Source organism: Arachis hypogaea, chromosome 8, assembly GCF_003086295.3.
Source record: "Arachis hypogaea cultivar Tifrunner chromosome 8, arahy.Tifrunner.gnm2.J5K5, whole genome shotgun sequence".
In the NCBI taxonomy this organism is placed as follows: Eukaryota; Viridiplantae; Streptophyta; class Magnoliopsida; order Fabales; family Fabaceae; genus Arachis; species Arachis hypogaea.
Genome location: NC_092043.1, coordinates 28465108 through 28484439, shown reverse-complemented (window position 1 = coordinate 28484439; position 19332 = coordinate 28465108). Strand labels below are relative to the sequence as shown.

General features: G+C 31.6%; 3 protein-coding genes across 7 annotated transcripts; 2 read left to right on the top strand and 1 right to left on the bottom strand.

Annotated features, from left to right (window-relative positions):
* Positions 1 to 2743: 2743 nt before the first annotated feature.
* LOC112706779 (fasciclin-like arabinogalactan protein 11) lies at positions 2744 to 4173 on the top strand. The gene has a single exon (XM_025758247.3). It carries the CDS (start codon positions 3169 to 3171, stop codon positions 3964 to 3966), a length of 798 nt encoding a protein of 265 aa, XP_025614032.1. The 5' UTR covers positions 2744 to 3168; the 3' UTR covers positions 3967 to 4173.
* Positions 4174 to 4285: 112 nt separating this feature from the next.
* On the top strand, positions 4286 to 6445 carry LOC112706780 (fasciclin-like arabinogalactan protein 11). Its single transcript, XM_025758248.3, has one exon. The coding sequence runs from the start codon at positions 5582 to 5584 to the stop codon at positions 6368 to 6370; it is 789 nt and encodes a 262-aa protein (XP_025614033.1). The 5' UTR covers positions 4286 to 5581; the 3' UTR covers positions 6371 to 6445.
* Positions 6446 to 7630: 1185 nt separating this feature from the next.
* On the bottom strand, positions 7631 to 9305 carry LOC112706777 (protein indeterminate-domain 12). Of its 5 annotated transcripts, none has more exons than XM_025758244.3 (3): positions 9137 to 9305; positions 8741 to 8941; positions 7631 to 8664 (listed from the first exon to the last, which is right to left on the bottom strand). In XM_025758244.3, exons 2-3 carry the CDS (start codon positions 8880 to 8882, stop codon positions 7835 to 7837), a joined length of 972 nt encoding a protein of 323 aa, XP_025614029.1. In that variant the 5' UTR covers positions 8883 to 8941; positions 9137 to 9305; the 3' UTR covers positions 7631 to 7834. The 5 variants fall into 5 exon arrangements, with proteins under 5 accessions (XP_025614029.1, XP_072057077.1, XP_025614030.1 ...); XM_072200976.1 differs by having other exon boundaries at positions 7631 to 8658; XM_025758245.3 differs by having other exon boundaries at positions 9140 to 9305.
* Between the last annotated feature and the right edge of the window lie 10027 nt (positions 9306 to 19332).

Sequence of the window (19332 nt, the reverse complement as noted above, 5' to 3'; positions counted from 1 at the left end):
AAAACCGTGACCATAGCCCCTTTTTGGTTACTGTAAAAAACTGTGACCATAGACCCCTTTAGGTCACTCCTAAAACCGTGACCATAGACCCTTTTAGGCCACCCCCAAAATCGTGACTATAGACCCCTTTAGGCCAACCCCCAAAACCGTGACCATAGACCCCTTTAGGCCACCCCCAAAACCGTGACCATAGACCCCTTTAGGTCACCTCCCAAAACCGTGATCATAGACCATTTTAGGTCACCCTTTTTTGAAAAACCGTGACCATATCCCTTTTTTGGTCACTGTAAAAAATCGTGACCATAGACCCCTTTAGGTCACCTCCAAAACCGTGACCATATACCCCTTTAGGCCACCCCCAAAACCGTGACCATAGACCATTTTAGGTCACTCTTTTTTGAAAAACCGTGACCATAGACCCTTTTTGGTCACTGTAAAAAACTGTGACCATAGACCCCTTTAGGTCACCCCTCAAAACCGTGACCATAGACCCTTTTAGGCCACCATTTTTTATTGGTTATTGGTTATTGTTAGAATTGTTGCTTTCTTCTTTCTGTCGAGGTTCTTGTGAAGGCATGTTCTTCTATTATGTTGTTTGTTCCATCTTTGTATGTATGTTTTTCTTTCGAAGATGTGTCTTGAATTTGTATGGTTTTCTTTCTTCTTAATCTCTTGATGTAGTTTTCCAATGACATCTATAATAAAAAGAACAAAAATGTGTAGATTTTTTTTGTATAAGTTATTTTTAATAAGAATAATTGAAATAGTATAAAATGAAATTACCTGTTAGTATTTTTCTTTGACCCGCTCTATCACATAATGTCTCAAGTGATGCAAATTCAAAATAGTCTTGAAAAATATTCAAAATTTGATTTTTAATTTCTTTCACAACAATTGTGAGTAAAAAATTTACTTTTATTATATCTTTAATTGGCCTATACAAATCATTTGTATCTTTTATTTTTAAATTTTTTATAGTATAGACTTTTCCTTCCTTGCAATATTAGTAAATCATAGTTCATAATTAGTTAAAAAAGAATAATGAATAGCATATTAAAAAAGTATAATTTTAACGATATTAAAATACAATTATATATAAAGTATGATAAAATAATATAAAAAGTATAAAAAGTAAAAATAATTAAAGTATTTTTTCATAAATTCAATTTAAAAATATAATAAATATGTTTGTTTTGTACCTTTTCATCTAATATAATTATTTTTAAGCAAAGAGACTCTTTTTCATTTGGGGGTGTTAATATTTTCCATAGATAAATCACGCAAACTTTGATAAACAAATTGTCTTTTTGTTTGGTGATATTGTCCAAAGAATGATGCTCCATTGAGTAAGTTTGAGATGTTGTGTAGTTCGAAAATAATTTTTTTGTGCTAAATTTGATGTCATTTGAAGGAATAGTGATAAGAGACTTATATAAGTAGTTCAAATAGTATGGAATTTAAATATTTGTAATGTAAAATTTATTATGATTAATAATATTATTATTACATTTGTAATGTGAATATTTATTATATTTAATGAGTTATTTATAGAAATTAATAAATTAATTATTGGAGTTATAAATTTATTGTATTGTTTATAACGGTGAGATACAATAAATATATGGATATGGATTTAATATTTTTGTAGGTGACAAATTTGATTACAAATTTTTGTATATATATATATATTTGCTGATTTAAAAATAATAGTTGATTTGGCAAAAACTAAGTGATTGATTCTAATATTTTGCCAAGTAAACGATGTTACTGACATAACATTAGTAGAAAGAAAAAGATATTTTAAAAATAATGTGAGTAAACTTATTTATCTATTTTTATATATTAAGAATAGATTATATTCAAAATGAATAAAAAATTAAATTCAGAATGTAAACTCGTTTCAAAACAAACATATATCAAGTGCACCTTATTTAAATCAAGAATGAACCGAAATTACTTAATTATTGCGACACAAAAAGTCAATTAAAAGCATATAAACAAATTGAATCATAAACAAAAATGCATCAAAATCCATCAAGTGATTTTGCATTATTATGTGTTTATTCTTCTTTGTTTGATTAGAAGAACAAGATAAGAAGAAGAATATGATAAAGAGTTTTGAGGAGTTTTTTATTTTTATTTTTTTTATTTGATTTGTCTTCTCTTTCTTTTTAATTTTATTCCTCTCAAGAGAGTGAAACAAGAAAAATTATAACAAAATGAAATAAGAAGACGACGAATAAGAAAAAAATAAAAAAGAAAAAGAAGAAGCAGTAGAAAGTGAGGAGAGAGAGTTTTGAATTGTGCAGAACAACGAGATCAAATGCACTTTAATTCACTCAGAAATAAACCAAAATTATACTCAAAATGAACCGAAAATTAAATTAAAAAATAACGACGATATGTATTAGAATAAGACGACAATGATGATGATGATGATGATGATGATGATGATGATGATGATGATGATGATGATGGAGGAGGAGAAAGATGAAAAGGAAGGAGGAGAAGAAATTTCAATATAAAAAGAAGGAGAAATAGGAGGAGAAGGTGGTGTTGGTAATGACCGTAATAAAAGTGAAGAAAAAGAAGACGATAACTTAGCACCACCGAAAAAAAAAATAAAAAAAAGTAAAAGAAGCCAAGAAATAACACGAAAGAAGAAGAAAGTGGAAAAAATAAGCACGTGAATCTAAAATACTTAATTAAATTTAAATGTTAAAATTGCTTAAATATAAAAAATAACTATAATATTTATTCACAATAATAATAACTCAGAACTGCAGAAGAACTAGCCTAAGATTTTGTATATGTTTTTTAGTTACAAGGCTTATACTTTGTACTAAGATGTAACATACAACATATTACTAAGTCCATAATTCACAACTCATCATAACCAGATCTATCCAAAAATCTAGAACATATCCATCAAAATTTGGCATAAAGTTAAATTAAAAAAATAATAATAAGATGAAAGATCATTTATCTTCGTGACAGATGAGTTATACCCTGAATCAATTACCTATCATTCATTTCCTTAGCCTCTACATAATAAACCCTTTTTAATGGACCATACATCACAAGAAAAATTCATGTCCTTTACATACTTGCACAAGAATAAAAGCAAATTGATTCACTTTCAGATTTTGACTACTAACTATAGAAAAAATGAAGCAAGTTCAGTTGTCCTATTCCCTCCTTCTACTCATGTTTGCTACCTTCTATTCTTGCACCAATTCAGCAACAGCACCATCTCCAAAAGCTTCAGCCCCAACATCATCAAAACCATTAGTCCCTACATTACCAGATTCTCCAGATTCCTCTGACTCAGCACCAGATGACATAGGCAGAATCCTCAAGAAGGCGAAAACATTCAGGGTTCTAACAAGGCTGCTGAAAAGCACAGAGATAATGAGCAACATCAACTCACAGCTGATGACAGCAAAGAGTGGTGGCCTAACAATCTTTGCCCCGGACGACAACGCCTTCGCGCAACTCAAGGCAGGGTTCTTGAACTCCCTCAACCAAGGCCAGAAGATAGAGCTCTTGCAGTTCCACATCTTACCTCAATATGTTTCAAGCTCAAACTTCGATTCTCTCAGCAATCCTGTTCAAACAGTGGCTGGTGAGGATCCCACAAAGCTTCCATTAAATGTGATGGCATCTGGTAACAGTGTCAACATTTCAACTGGGGTCGTCAATGCCACAATCAATGGACTTGTTTACTCTGATACCAATCTGGCCATATACCGTGTCAACAAGGTTTTGCTTCCTTTGGACTTCTTTGTGAAGGCTAAGGCTCCTGCTCCGGCTCCGGTCGAGGCAGAGTCACCCATTGCTGATAAGAAGTCTTCTACTGAAGATCAAGAGAATCAGGATAAGTCTGCTGCACTGAGCTTACTTAGCATTCAAGGAACTGCATTGATGTCTATTGCTGTTGGTTTTGTTGTAGTAGCAATGATATGATGGACTTGAAGATGATCATCATCCATTTGGTTGCTTCACTTGTGAAGAACTCTTCTTTTCTTGATTCTTTTAAATTTTGCTTAGTTTTCTCTTTCTCCCTTTCTGAAATGTCAAGACTATGCATTGCTGTCTGATTTGTTCTTTTCAACTTTTTGTTAGTAAAATGTCTGATATGCTTTGATTAATTTGATATTAAATTTCGCAAAACCTGTTCACCATAAGTTTGGCAAAATGTGATATTAACTTATTAAGGCAGGAAACTCTTCAGCTTGGGCCAGTTTAAGGGGTTTGGACTTCTGTGTTTTATTTCTTCTAGAAACTTCAATATAATATAATATGATACATCAGTGTAAATCCTAAACCCTTTTAATGGTAGTTACTTATATGGAAGTCTTTTAATACCTTTTAAAAGCCATATTTATGGATAATTGCAGAGAAATACTAAGAATGCAAGCATGGAAAAAGGGAAATTAAATTCAATCTCTTCTCTAAGTCTCAACTAACTTGATCTGTATTAATCACATCCATGTTCTTGGAGTTTATTCAGTACTTCTGTGGAGCTTGTGTATTAATTGTTGGTCCCATACTCAAACCATATTCCTTGTACTAACATATCAAAAATAGTATGTTAATCTATTCTACTGTACATGTTTGAATCTAATATCTATTCCTATTTATGTGATCTAAAGCATAGGTTAAGGTTTGGAATAAATGGCAGTACTAATATTCCACGTACCCCAAATCTCTATCATTTCTTTGGCCTTCTATATAATCAAATATCATTTAAATCTTCTTTCTAAAACACCAAATTAAAAGCCTTCATTACCAATAATTAAGTAGAAGATGAAGCAAGCTCTATTTTCCTTGAAGGCCTCTTGATTTCTTCCTTGAATTCTTCAGTCACAATGGCACAGGCACCTGCATCAGCACCATCGCCTCAGGCTCCAGATTGCTGTGACTCAACCCTAGATGACATAACCAGAATCCTTGAAAAGGAAAAAACATTCATAGTCCTAACCATGCTGCTGAAAATAACAGAGATCATGAAGAGCATCAACAAAGAGCTCATAGCAGCAAAGAGTAGTAATGGCCTAACAATCCTTGCAGCAGATGACAATGCCTTCTCAGAAGATAAAGCTCTTGTGGTGCCTTTATTTATATTATAATTAGTCCAATTAGTACTAGAGTTGAACTTAATCAGCAAATTAATATAAATATGGGTGGGTATTAGGAGTTATATATAATATTTTGCGGTTGGAGTATGTTATTCGGATCTGATACTATATATTGTGCTTGTGAGTTAGATGCATGTATGTTATATATGAAAATGTCATTTAATTTGCAAGCTAAGGTGCTCCGTCTATATACATGTAAGTTGAGGAATTAATTGAAGAGGATATATATGTGTCAATCATTGTCTGAGTGAGAGTTTTATTTTCTCAAATGCTCCATCTATCATAATAATAAACTTGTTCTGATGCATCGCAGTACCTTACCTTAATCTTCCTCCCAAGCAAATAACAGCATTTAGTCTCACAAATCACATACATAATTACCTGCAGCCCCTACTATATATATATAATTAGCCCCATCAATAATCATATTCAATATTAACATGAACATAATAAACATGAAGCAATCACTCTTATCAAACCCATTAGCACTAATACTAATATCTTCCCTCATGTGTTCTACTACCTTAGCTGCTCTCTCACCACCAGTCCCACCACCAACCTCCGCCGTGGACATCCTTGGAATCCTAACAAGAGGCGGATCCTTCAACACCTTCATCAGGCTCATGAAAACCACACAATTGATCAACCAACTCACCTCACAGCTCATAACCATTAAATCCGGTGGCCTAACCATTTTCGCCCCGGAGGACGCCGCCTTCTCCCAACTCAAACCAGGGTTCCTCAACATGCTTTCGAATGCGCAAAAGCTTGAGCTCGTTCAGTTCCATGTTCTCCCTGACTTCGTCTCCAGCTCCAACTTTGATACCTTAACGAACCCTGTTAGAACACTAGCCGGTGCTAAACAAGGGAAAGTTGAACTGAACGTGATCAGTTATGGTGGAAGTGTCAACATTTCAACGGGTGAAGTTAACACCACCATCAATGGGATCATATACACGGATAACCACCTTGCAATATATAAAGTTGATAAGGTGCTTCTCCCATCTGACTTCTTCCCCACCAAGATTGCTGCCGCGCCAGCGCCTATGCTAGTGCCAGCACCGGCAGTCGAGGTAGCGAAGGCGCCAAAACCTGATAAGGAGAAGCCGTTAGACGACAATTCGGAACCGTCGTCGACACAGGTTGTTCCGTCTAAGACGTCTGCATCTACGAAAAGTAGAGAGGTTTCCGCTGTGTTTATGGTCATGCTAATAATATTGATCGCATAAACTATATAACATGTAAATGAAGCTGTGTTTACGCATTGTTTATAATGGAGCGTTGTGATATGTTTTTTGTTTCTACGTGCTTTTCTAATAAGAAAATCTTGAATCTGTATATAAAAGTAAATCCATGGTAATATAAACACAGATCTTGTTCGAGTGAAAAACAAATAAGTATTTTTTATGGTGTCTAAATTTTATTTATATAATTTAAAAATATAAAGATAAATCTTACTTTGCTCTATTTCTACATTTAAACAAAATAAGCACAACTTCCATATACATCAAGAAAAAAAAAAGTGTTAGGGCCTAGCCATCAATTAGTCATCGCTAGTATTTTTAATAGTATGAGATTTTATTTAATGATATAAGATTATTTATTTTTTTTACTGATTAAATGCTGATCATATTTAGGGTTTAATAAAAGTGATGACTTCATACACTTTATCATCGAGAAATTAAATGCTGATCATATTTAGGGTTTAATAAAAGTGATGACTTCATACACTTTATCATCGAGAAATTCCCCAAACAAATAATACATAACTAGGTCTATAAAGTATAAACTATTCATCAGTATTGTTGCCAAATTCAACGAAACAATAGTTGAACTCTTTGCTCATATAGTAAATTCCCCGGCTACATTATTTTATATTGGTTAGTATTTTTAATTAGCAGTTTAATATTTTTAGTCTAGTAACTTAACATTATATTTTTAAATATGGTTGGTTAACACTGCTAATCAAAACAATATATTATACTGATCTATGATACTACTTTTTCAATATACTTATTAGTTTCATTTTTAGGCACACTCACCAAATTATACCTAACCAAGAATCTGTCAACCTATTCTCAACATTTTAATTCAGGAACGAAGAGGGGAAGAAAAGATCTAAACCCTAAAATAGCTAATTCCTCAACGTGGCTTAAATTACTTATCAGTGTTTATCATCAAGTGTTTCAAAATTTTGAAGAAATAATGGAGATTATTGGATTTGAAGAAGCTAAAGCAATATCCAATTTTTGATTTGAGGATGGATGATATAGATAGATGTAGAGGTTCACGGCCTCTAAAGAACTAAAAGTATGTGACAGTCAGCACTGATGACCACAGCATATATATATATATATATAGGACGCTGTAAAGTTGTTGTACGTCGTACATGTACTTCCATTGCATTGACAGTCACAGATATAGAATAGGTAGGTTAAGTTTACTATACTAGATTACTAGTGTAGTGCTATTGCTACTACCAAAAATAATAATTGAAAGAGGTGAGGGAATATTATTATAGATAGTGGTTCCAAATATGGGTTGGCCCCCACTTAGTTCACGAGATGGATCCTGTCATATCTCATCTCATCTCAATGCTATGCCTCCGTGACCCATCTATCATCATTAACTTAGCTACTTAATTAACTTAACTTGTTCTTTTCATTATCTATGTATCATACAATTAACCTCACCTACATATATTCTTGATGATGATGAAGAGGATTGGTTTGGAAGTCGAGGAGGGATCCCATTGGATTAGTCATGAACTTGGTGGTGACCCCAACGCCAAGAAAGTCTCTGGTCAACCCAAGTGGGTGTTGCATCAAGTTTGAATCGTTATTGAAGGAGGAGAACTGAGACGAAGAGCTGAGCATGAATCCAACAAAGGCATTGTCGTTGTTAGAAGCCATGGGGGTAGATTCCATTTGTGTAGCTTTCTGCAACAACGCAGTGGCCGACATGAGTGTGGATGATGATGATGAGTACAACAAGTCTCCGACCTTGTTCTCTTGGTTGATTGTTTGGTCAAGCCATAGTGGTAGTGATGGTGGTGGCATGGAAGCAGTATGAAATTGAGGCAAGGCTTGACAAAAAGATCTGTGAGTGAGGAAGCTGTCCTTCCTGGAGAAGAGAGTGCCACAGTGACAACGATACTCTCTGGTGCCACAGATCTTGGTATGAGCCTTCCAATCAGAGTGAACAGCGTATTTCTTGGAGCACTTTTCGCATTTCAGCTTCTTCTCGCCGTGCTTTCTGCTGTAGTGTTTCTTTATCCCCGTCAAGTCCCCCAGCGCACGAGAACTCTCGTGGTGGACGCAGCTCTTCTCCGGACATACGTACACCTTCTTCCGCACCACCTCCTCCTTCTCCCTCTGCCGAAGCTTCCACGGCAGGTTGTGCCCTCGCCGGTGCAGCTGTAGGTTCTGGTCCCTCTGGAACCCTTTCTTGCATATCTCGCATACGAAACGGTTTGTTGCCATCAGCGACTTTGGTGATAGAGCTATTACTTCTGCCTCTGGATCTGCATGCTTCAATTCATCAATTCATATATATAATATCAGATTTCAAATTATATTAGGTATTCTTTAATTTCTTGCCTGGTCTTCCTGGTTGACTTCGCTTTCTCTTCGCTACTCCTGGAATTGAATTAGGGTTTCCGTAATGGATGATGCTGGAACTCGAAGGAGCTGCTGCTGATGGTGATGATGAAAAGGCTTCTGATGAAGACATCATCATCATTCATGAAATATGCTTTTATTGCTTGGTTTGAATAAGCATGAGATGCACGATCCAGAATTCTAAAACAAAACAAGAAATATGGTGCAGCTGCTTAGAAGGGAAAAGAAAGCAAAAAGGTAAAATCTAAATTTTCATATATGCTTAATACTGCTACTTTAACATGAAGACAAGAAAGAAAAGGTGTAGTATATTTATATACATATATGTCTGAAAATAAATAATAAAAAAACAATTGAAATTGGTAGATATATTACAACATGTGAATGGTGGTGGCAGCTAGCTAGCACAACTGCACAAGTGTTGTGTGTTGGCTTCACTTCCCTTGAGTAGTTTAATTTTATGCTCATGAAGAGAGACAAGCTAGAAGAGAATAATACTTATTCATATAATCTAATAATAATAATTATTATTAAATGAAATTTTGGTTCGCCAGTGTGGATTTCTTCTTATCAAAAAGAGCTGGACCGCTTTTGTGTCTGTGTCACTCACTTTCACGCTGCATACGGTATTAGCAAGTTGATTAAGTAACTACGTAAATCTATCAACTAAATCCATCAAACCAGCTACTATGCCTACTAGCCTAGTTCTATCGTAATCTACTCTTCTTTTAGACAAAGCAGCCAAAGCATATGCACATATATAATATTCATTATTATTTCAACTTTGATTTCAAGTATAGTCTTTGTTTCGTAGAGAAAAAAAAAAGTTTCGGATGCAATCACTATTTTTAGATATTAATCAATATTTTAATTTTAGTAAACTTTTCCAACTTTTAATATTTCTATTTGTAGATTGTTATATGCCGTATTGCTGCTTTATCTAGCAATTAACTACTTGCAACATTCTTTAATTAGTACATGCAAATTAAACCTATTTAAAATTTTGTGACATTTTTATTCTTGAAAAATTTTAGTCTACCTATTAACTTTTATCAAATATATGTATTAAACAGCATGCATTCTTATCTACACATGCTTTTCTAATGCGACCAATTACTTTAATTTATCAAAATACTCAATTTATTTGAGATATCACTAATTAAGAAAAACGAGCATACGACTCAATAAATTTTTCAAAGTTCAAATTCTAGAAAAAGTAATTATTTGATGGTTTTCCTAATATTCATGACAATACTAAAGTTGAGATATTCTAAATAAAAAAATAGAAAAAAAAGAAGCGCTTATTTAAAGTATAAAAGAGCTCATATAAGTCAAAAATTAAAAGAGGCATAATAATTAAAACATCAAATAAAACCATAAATATGACTATGCAAAATAGTTTTCCTTCTAAGAACCAAAACTTCATCAAATTAGTGAGAATATAAAAGTGTGTTTTGGGGATGGGATTGATAATAGGAATGACAAAACGGGTTGAATCCGTTGGGTCGACCCGTTGAATTCATTAAAAAGTGGGTCGGGTCATGATTTAGAATCCACCAAATTGGCGAGTTTTGGCGGGGTGAGACGAGCCAGTCCGTTGGGCCGAAAATTTTTATTTTTCTTTTTTTTAATTAAATAAAAGAGTGATTACTATTATAAAATTAATGATTATAGAATTTTCAAATACTTTTTTTTTGTTTTTGTTTTTATTCTTCTTTTAGTTATTAACTTTATTTATTTTATTTTACAATTTCATATATTTGCTCAAATTGTGTGACTTATTTTTTAAAATAAAGATAGTTCTATTGACAAATATTATTTTGAACAATTTATTAAAGTTAAAAATAAAAAAATAGTGAAAAAATTATATTATAATTTGACTATTTTTTATTTGTATTTAATTTTTTAATTATTTTTTAGTTAATTTTAATAAATTTTATTTTTCAAAACAAAAAAAAAGATCAAGTGAGCTAACCCGCCGACCCGCTAATCTGCCATAAAACAAGACGGGCTAACATTTTAAACCTATCTTAATTAGTAGGACGGGTTGAGACGGGTTTAAGTGGGGCAGGACGGGTCAGCCCACTTTGCCACCCCTAAAATTGATATAGAGAGATACATACAGATAAAAATGTTTTATGTATACTAAAACTTAATAATTAAATCCGTTATTACGTATCTATATATTTTTATATATACCGATTTATATATTTATTTAACTAAATAATCAGTTACAAAAATAAATAAATTTATCATAATAAATTAATTAATCATAATAAAAAAATTTTAAAAATATCTCGTTTTCAGCGAAAAGAGATTTTTATTTTTTTTAATATATATATATATATATATCCAATTATTAATATTAATATATTTAGTAATAGAGATTTTTCTTTTTTTAATATATATCCAATTCTTAATATTATATTTAATATTAATACATTTAGTAATTAAACTATCGTAGTAAAAATTAATTATATTCAATGTTAATTATTTACAACAAAAATAATAACATTAAAATGTATCAAAAAATAATTTTTAAGTTATAAGAGTTATATTATTATAAATATTATCTAAGTCGTAATATTACCAACTTTTTCTAAGATTAATTTTGATGTTATTAAATTTGTGTTAAAAAAAATAACAATTCTACAGTAAATACTTAATATTCATTAATAAATACTATAAACACATCATAAACACATTATATTATATATATGTTACCACTATTATAAATTTATGTATATATAGTAGTTAGAATGTATTTATGTATATATCGTAGTTATTAGAATATATGTATAACATAATGTGTTTCTAGTGTTTAATCATAAATATCTGAGATGAAAAACGTTACAACTTTTTCAGCTAATATCAATTAATCGAATAAAGTGAGATAAAAAAAATACGTATTATTTTTATTTAATTTTATATTTTATATTTTTAAATTTAAATATATTTATCTAATATTTAGATTTTAACATTTAAATTTATTTTTTTAATTTAGGTATGTATTTAGATTTATAGATACAAAATTTAAATATTTTTCTAAAATTTAGAATAAATAATGTTTTGATTCCTAAAGTTTAGGGTCAAAATCAAATTCGTCCCTTATTTTATTTTGGATTTAAATAAAATCGTCTCCAATATTTTATATTAAAATTATCTTTTTAAATAAAATATTTTTTTAAATGACAAAAATATCCTCTTATCTTCTTTATTTGGCTGTCCTCTCCACTTATTCAAGAAAATACCCCATTATCCCAACGTTTCACATTCCTCCTCTTCCTCTTAATAGGACCATCCTCTGAATCCACTCATCTTCTTTCTCCTGAGTATCCTTGTAACACCCTAACTATCAAAATGTCACGCTTTCGGCTGTGTCACTCTAATAGCTCGGATATTATGACGACTCTTAAAATATTTAATACTAAAATACGAGCCTATTTAAAATTTAAACCGTATTTTTTAATATTTACATCCATAATTAATTATATTACAAATTTACAATACTCACAAAAATATTTATATATATATTATTAATTTACAAGCGTTTCCTACCCCTCTTATAAAACTTGTAAAATTAAAGTGAGGAAAAAATAAATACTAAAACAATACAAAATATAGGATAAACAGAAAAGTAATAAGCTCTCCCGAACTTTGTTGTCCATGACCTGAAATAAAAAAGACTTGTAAGGGAGTGAGAACATCGTCCTTGCTGGTTCTCACTATGGGGTTAGGGAATTATTATAACAAGATACGTGAAAATAAAGTTGTTTCTAAAATACCGTGATTAATAGCCACCTTATGTATATTTTTAAAATCAAAGATTTAATATTCACAATCTAAAATTATTTTTAAAAGAGGACGATGTTAATTCTTCAAAAATCCTAAACCCTTTTAAAAGTTTTTTCTAAATAATATGAATGACCAAGCTGTTCCAAACATAGGTTTATTAAATCTATGCTAAACCAGTTTAGTTTTTCATACTTTTCTAAACCAAAAACACAAACCACACGGTCTTCGACCCATCTCATAATCAACCACAGCTCTAGACCCAAGCAACTCAATCAAGCAGTTACATCAAGTAGAGCAATTAGTAATTAAACATAAATAATCACATAAGCAAACCAATTATAATATGCGTGCACACCCAAACAATGTCATATAGATGCATATAATGAATGCCTGCCCTATGCCTGATTTATATCATCTGTCGGTTAAATAGCCAACCCGACACGTCCTGGTAGCTAACCATAGACTGAAACATCCATGCAGAGCAAGTGGGTTTGAGTTACAAACCCCCTTACTACTACCCGCTTAACCCAGAGTCAGTGGAATAACCACTACTACGGCTACTACCTAGGTGAGTGTTTAAAAGCTAAACCTAGACTAAGTGAGACGAACCACAACCCTTGCTACTACCCAGACGTCACAATCACTGACATGGAGCAAGCAGGATGAACCACCATCCTTGATACTATCCAGGTATCTCAAACAATGACCTGGAGCAAGCGAGACGAACCACACCATCCTTGCTACTACCCAAGTATCTCAAACATACATTCATTTAAGCCATATATTACTTTCTCCTCAAATCACTTTTCCTTGAAACCAAAAGTCCTTTCTCTTTATAGAATTCTTTTTCACACCATTTAATTTTTTCAAACCAACCTCAAAATCATTTAATTCTTAAATCATCCGCTTAACCACTTTAAATTATAAATTATTAATTAATTACCACCAAAAAATCTCAAGATTTTAAGGGAGAATCTACCAAATTTTAATTTTTTAAATTCATTAAAGATCCTTAAAAATCATTGTTTTTCTAATTTGAATCAAAATCAAATCACAGAAATCAGAAATTCTAAACAATTTTCAAAGCCGCATCACTTAGAACAAAACCAGCCCATTCAAATCGAAACCACCTTCAAGTTCACTTTTAAAATCAATTCTCTGACTTCTTCCAAAATGTCACAAACAAAATTATGTAATCAAACTCCAATTTCTTTTAAATCCACTACTACTCCTCCAATTGAAATCCTCAAGTCAAATTCAAAAATATAAACCCTTTTCATATTTAAAACAACCTTAAGACATAAGTTTCTTCGAAACGACTTGCTCTCGAAAGAGATATAATATTTTTCTCAAGAAATAGGACTAAATTATAATTTTCATTTCAATAATTCATTTCAAAACATGGCTCATTACTTTCTTGAATAATTCAAGTAAAATAGTAAAAATCTTAAAATCATAATTTTTCGAATAACATTTCAATAAAATCTCGGATTTTATAAGAATTTCGACAGCATCTCCCCTAAAACTTGGACTTTGCCATCCTTTCTGGGTCCCAACTAAACCATTCCACAACCCTTTCCAACGGGTTCAAAACCAAATCAGTTTAAAATCAAGCTAAGTCCAAAAAGTCATATCATTTTCGTATCTCAAGGAAATCGATTCAAAATTAAATCATTTTTAACGAACTAAACTCATTTCCCAAAACTTTAAAGAATTAATTTAACAAAATCAAACAATAATCCAATCAAACAATAGTCGTATTCATCCCAAAAACAGCCCAACAATACATAAGACTTACATAATCATCAAAAATTATATTTATCATATCTATATCCATTTATAACAATTCCAAAGTATAAAATAAGCTTTTTAGAAAAACACCCCTACCTCGACAAGCCGAGACCCGAAAACCAAACGTGTCAAGGAAACCTTCCCTCTTAGTGTGCAATCCGCGGCAGCCGCAACCACAATAACTTTAATCACGGCGCGTAAGAACCGAACTCAAACCTAAAGCATTAACATTGCAAGGACCTTAGAAACATATCACAGAATAGCGACTAACAGAAATCAGAACAGGGAATAGTTTATTAAACCTACGAATATCCGAGAAAACGGAACGACAGCGACTCCGTTGACGACACGGTAGCTTGATGTCGCATGCACGACTACTGAACTCGACATGCACGAACCACAATTCGACCCTATGTTACCATCATTTCAATAACTCTAACAGGTTATGACAGAAAAGCTGATTTCAAAGGTCTTAGAGACGATAACGCTTACCAAGACTAAGGATCCAGCAGCAGTCTCCTGCGGCAAAGGCAAGGCACGGCGATAAGTAAATTGGAGATAAGTAAATTAATTCTCTTTTATTTATAAAATAAGGTTAAAAATTTATAAATTAAAATTAAGGCATATAAAATACTTATTATTTTTCAATTATAAGAACTCTAAATAATAAATAAGAATTTACTAAACTTATATATAAAAATCTCCAAAAATATTATTTTAAATAAATATTATTATGGATCATAAATAATTTATTAATTCCTTTTTAAAATCTGGGGTCCTACAATCCTTGCCCTAATTTCGGTGCCTTTCAAAATGGCGTCATTGTTGTGTTGTTGTTGCTGTTGTTGCATGTGTTCAGACGAGAAACCACGGCAGAAATCTGCCATCGAGCTCCGCCGTCGTCGAAAATGACAGTCGCCTTCGCCTTTCCACGCCGCACCCTTGCCTCGCATTGCTGCACCTTCGCCACGCCTCGCCATTGAAGAATATCTTCTATGTCATCGTTGCCCTCTTTTTCGGCGTCAGTCATGACGCCGTCATCATTTACCTTGTTGGCTGTTGACGATCTTCTCTGGCGACAGCAATAATGGAGCAAACCGGTGACCTTGCTGTCTCTACTTTGCTCTGGATCTCATTGAGCTTTTTTTGTAATTTATTAAGTTTTTTTATTTTTTTAAATCTAAATATTTTGTTGTTGTTGTTGTTGTTGTTGTTGTTGTTGTTGTTGTTGTTGTTGTTGTTGTTGTTGTTGTTGGATTTGAAGGATTTGATGTTGCATTTAAAACAAAATTTTTTGAAGCATTGGAGATGGTGGTGAACATTGAGACTGAACTTCTCTGATCTGTTTCTCTGTTAGCATTTGCAGGAACTTCTTTAGTTCCAGATCTCCTTTTCTTCCTTTTTCAGCAGCAATTTTCAAGAACAACTGTGGCGGCGGTTTCGATGGTGGTGGCCATGATTTTGAACTCTTTTCCTCTCGCTCTTTCGCTTCCCCTCTCTTTTCAACAGTCTCACTTTTTTTCTTAATCGGATCTCTTTAAAATAAATGAGGTTGTTGATATTATTCTTGAATTTGAATATTATGTTATTGAAGATGAATGTTTAAATTTGAATGTTATATTATGTTGTGTTGTTGTTGTTTATGAATTAAAATGAATAAATATGAGAAGAGAAATAGTTGGTAGTAATAAAGTGGTGACAGCAGTGGTCGTAAACGGTGGGATTAGAGTAAAAAAAAAAACATAAAGATATTTTTGTTTGAAAAAAATTAAAAAAATAATTTTAATATCAAATAAAACGTTAGAGATTATTTTAAATTCAAAATAAAATTAAGGACGAATTCAATTTAAATAATTTGATTTGATCATAAATCTTAGAAACTAAATCAGTACTGATTCCTAAAATTTAGGAATGAAAGTTGGTATGATCTTTTAAACCTTTATATTATATAAAAGGGTGATTTATGTTATGATGAATCTTCCGGTAGAGAAAATAGGTGCTTTTTATATAAGAGAAGAAGAGAACATGGACAACGTGTGTCTACCCCTAGCATCTCGCAGTGGGCGAGATTGTAATTATGCGTCGAGAAGCACACTTCATTATCTCACTATTGTCTCACACTCTCACTCACATACACAATAGCAACAACAAACTAGCTAGTTATCTTATTATAATATTTACTGAGGGATGAGAATGATTGAATTAGAGTACAGTAAGGACTAACTCTCTCATTATAAAGATGGAAAAGAAATATTCTGAAAATTCATTTCAATTGTTGTAAAATTCAATTTGGGTAATAGATAAAATTGTCTAGGCCTGGAATCGCTATCGAATCCAAAAACTAGCCGAAAATTTTGTGTGTATTTATATATATTTTTATCACAATTAAATTTCCAACCTACTTAATCAATAATTAGAACGTGAGGCGTTCGATTTTCACAAATTTGAGAGAAAGAGAGAATGAACGAAAGGAGATAGAGTGTGCAATCCGTGAGCCATGACTGGGTACGAGTGGGACCAAACCTCAGAAAGACTCAAAGTTTGATGATACAACAAAACAAATTGAGTAAAGGAAAAGAAATGGAATAATACTATTTTAATTTTTAAAATTTTAATTTTTGATAAATTAATTTTTAGAGAAAAATTTAAAATAGCTCCTGACAATTATTTCAAAAGATAAAAAGGTCTTTGACAAAAAAAAAAATACCAACTCGACTCCTGAAATTTATTTTAATAAAATTGATTAGTCTCTGTACAGAAAAAAAAGTTAATGTTATTTTTTTTGGCACAGGAGTTAATCAGTCCTAAAAAAAATATCAATAACTAAATTGAGTATTTTTTTTAGAATCTCGTTATCTTTTCGAGATAATTATTAGGGACGAATAGAGTATTCACTCTAATTTTTAAGAAAGGCAAAATTTCTGAATATGATTTTAATCTAATAAATGACAAATGATTCAATTTCTTTTAGAAAATTTTAAATAATTGTTTTTGTAATATTATTTTCTCAAAATTAAAATATCTAAAAGATTAAAATAATAGTTTACTAAAAAGACATGACATGACTTGTACCGCTTTATTTGTCCATTCTACAATAATATGTACATTGCTTCACATTTCTCCACAAAATTCTATTCTCCCTTAGCATCACGATTTTTTATAATTTGTCTTCTTCTTATTTACGTGCAAACACTCGATATAAGGTATCATACAGTCAAACACGCGTTCATATATAATTCCCATTCCCTTCCACATGTTCCCCTTTTTCTTTTGACAAGTTTTTATTTCATCACAAATAATAGAGCTGACTAATTAATTCCACTGATTAATATTATATGTTTGAGGATATATGGCAAAGCTTTGCAATTAATAAGGACATGCATGGGGTTCCTTGTCAAATCGTTATTATCAAATCATATTTTTTAGTTTACATCCCTCAAAATAACTGTTAGTGATTTTTAACTATTTTGGAAAATGGAAATTACGTGTTGCCTGAACAGCACGCCAGAAACAGTGATTTCTGTTCTTTCAAAAAAGTCATATCCCAATTATTCTTGAGCCAACAATAACAATAATTCCCCGTTAATTACAAGATATTTTTAATAGTGTTGAGGGCTCCTCCACTAATTAGTTTATGGGCCCAGCACAGTTTAAGAAAAGAAAAAAATATCCCCTTTTTCTTCAATCACTCGATTAGTCTTATATTTCATTATCATTTTGTTTGTTAAATTCAATATTTCTACTATAATATAAGGTATACCTATACCATCCTCCGATCTTTCTTTCCCGTATCTCTATTTATTACTTCATAGAAAATTAACTTTTAATGAATCATTAATCGTAGAATGCTACCTAGTATAACATAAACTATTCAAGTTAAGTCCGTACCACTATACTATTATATATTTCTGAAGATACCATCATGTAAAGAGGTACTGATGATGATTAGGGCTTAGGGAGCGATTGAAATATTTGTATAATGGAAGTTTAGAGAATATTAGAGATATAATTATTAGTGTTATTTTTTTCATGCATAAGCCTTTGGAATGAGTGGTATTATGATATGATATTAGAGTTTTAGATCCGAAAAGTCAAGAGTTTGATTTTTGATAAACCCCAAAATCAATTTTAAATTTTTGAGATGAGTAATTTTATAACATGAGATGTTTATTATCCGTACCTTAGCGCGACTCTAATGTAAATAATTAAATAATAACGGCAATGGCAACATATATTATAGTGTTAAAATTAAAGTGAATGATATAAGAAATGCACGTGGACATGATCATGCATGCACGATAATAATAACTTACATATCTATTATCTAACACTGAATCATATCTAGCAAATAAGCAATAATGCCTATTATGTTGAATTAGTTTTTAATCTTAGAGAGAAAGGGCGTAAATATATTACTATCTGCAATAATATTCTATATTCTATATCTAACTTAGCTACTTATAATGGTGTCATCACTGAGTAAAGAATATATATATATATATACCTTATTATTCCAGCAGCAGACACAATGAATTGGGCTCTCCCATAAATATTCCTCATCATCTCTATGTGTTGGTACCTTTATTATCATCATCATTTCCTAAAAAATTCCTTTGTGTGTCACGAGTTTGAAATCCATATATATTTTTTCAAATTCATGCACACTGTACTCACGTGCATCCGTTACCATTTAGTGATCCTCATGACTAAAGAGATGATAAAGGCTCAACATGGATGGAGCCATTCTATGTATACATTTTGTACATGTCGCTATCAAGAAACTAAGGAGGATCCTAAATACTAATCTTTAACACAAATTAGGATGTATTGAACTTTAAAAATACTTATTTGTACACGTAAATTAACTATTAAAATCTGATATAGTCACTATAATTCAGCGATTACAAGTTATAATTCAAATATTAGGTCAAGACGTTACGATTTTTATAACTCACAAATTACCAACACATAACTCGGTTATTATA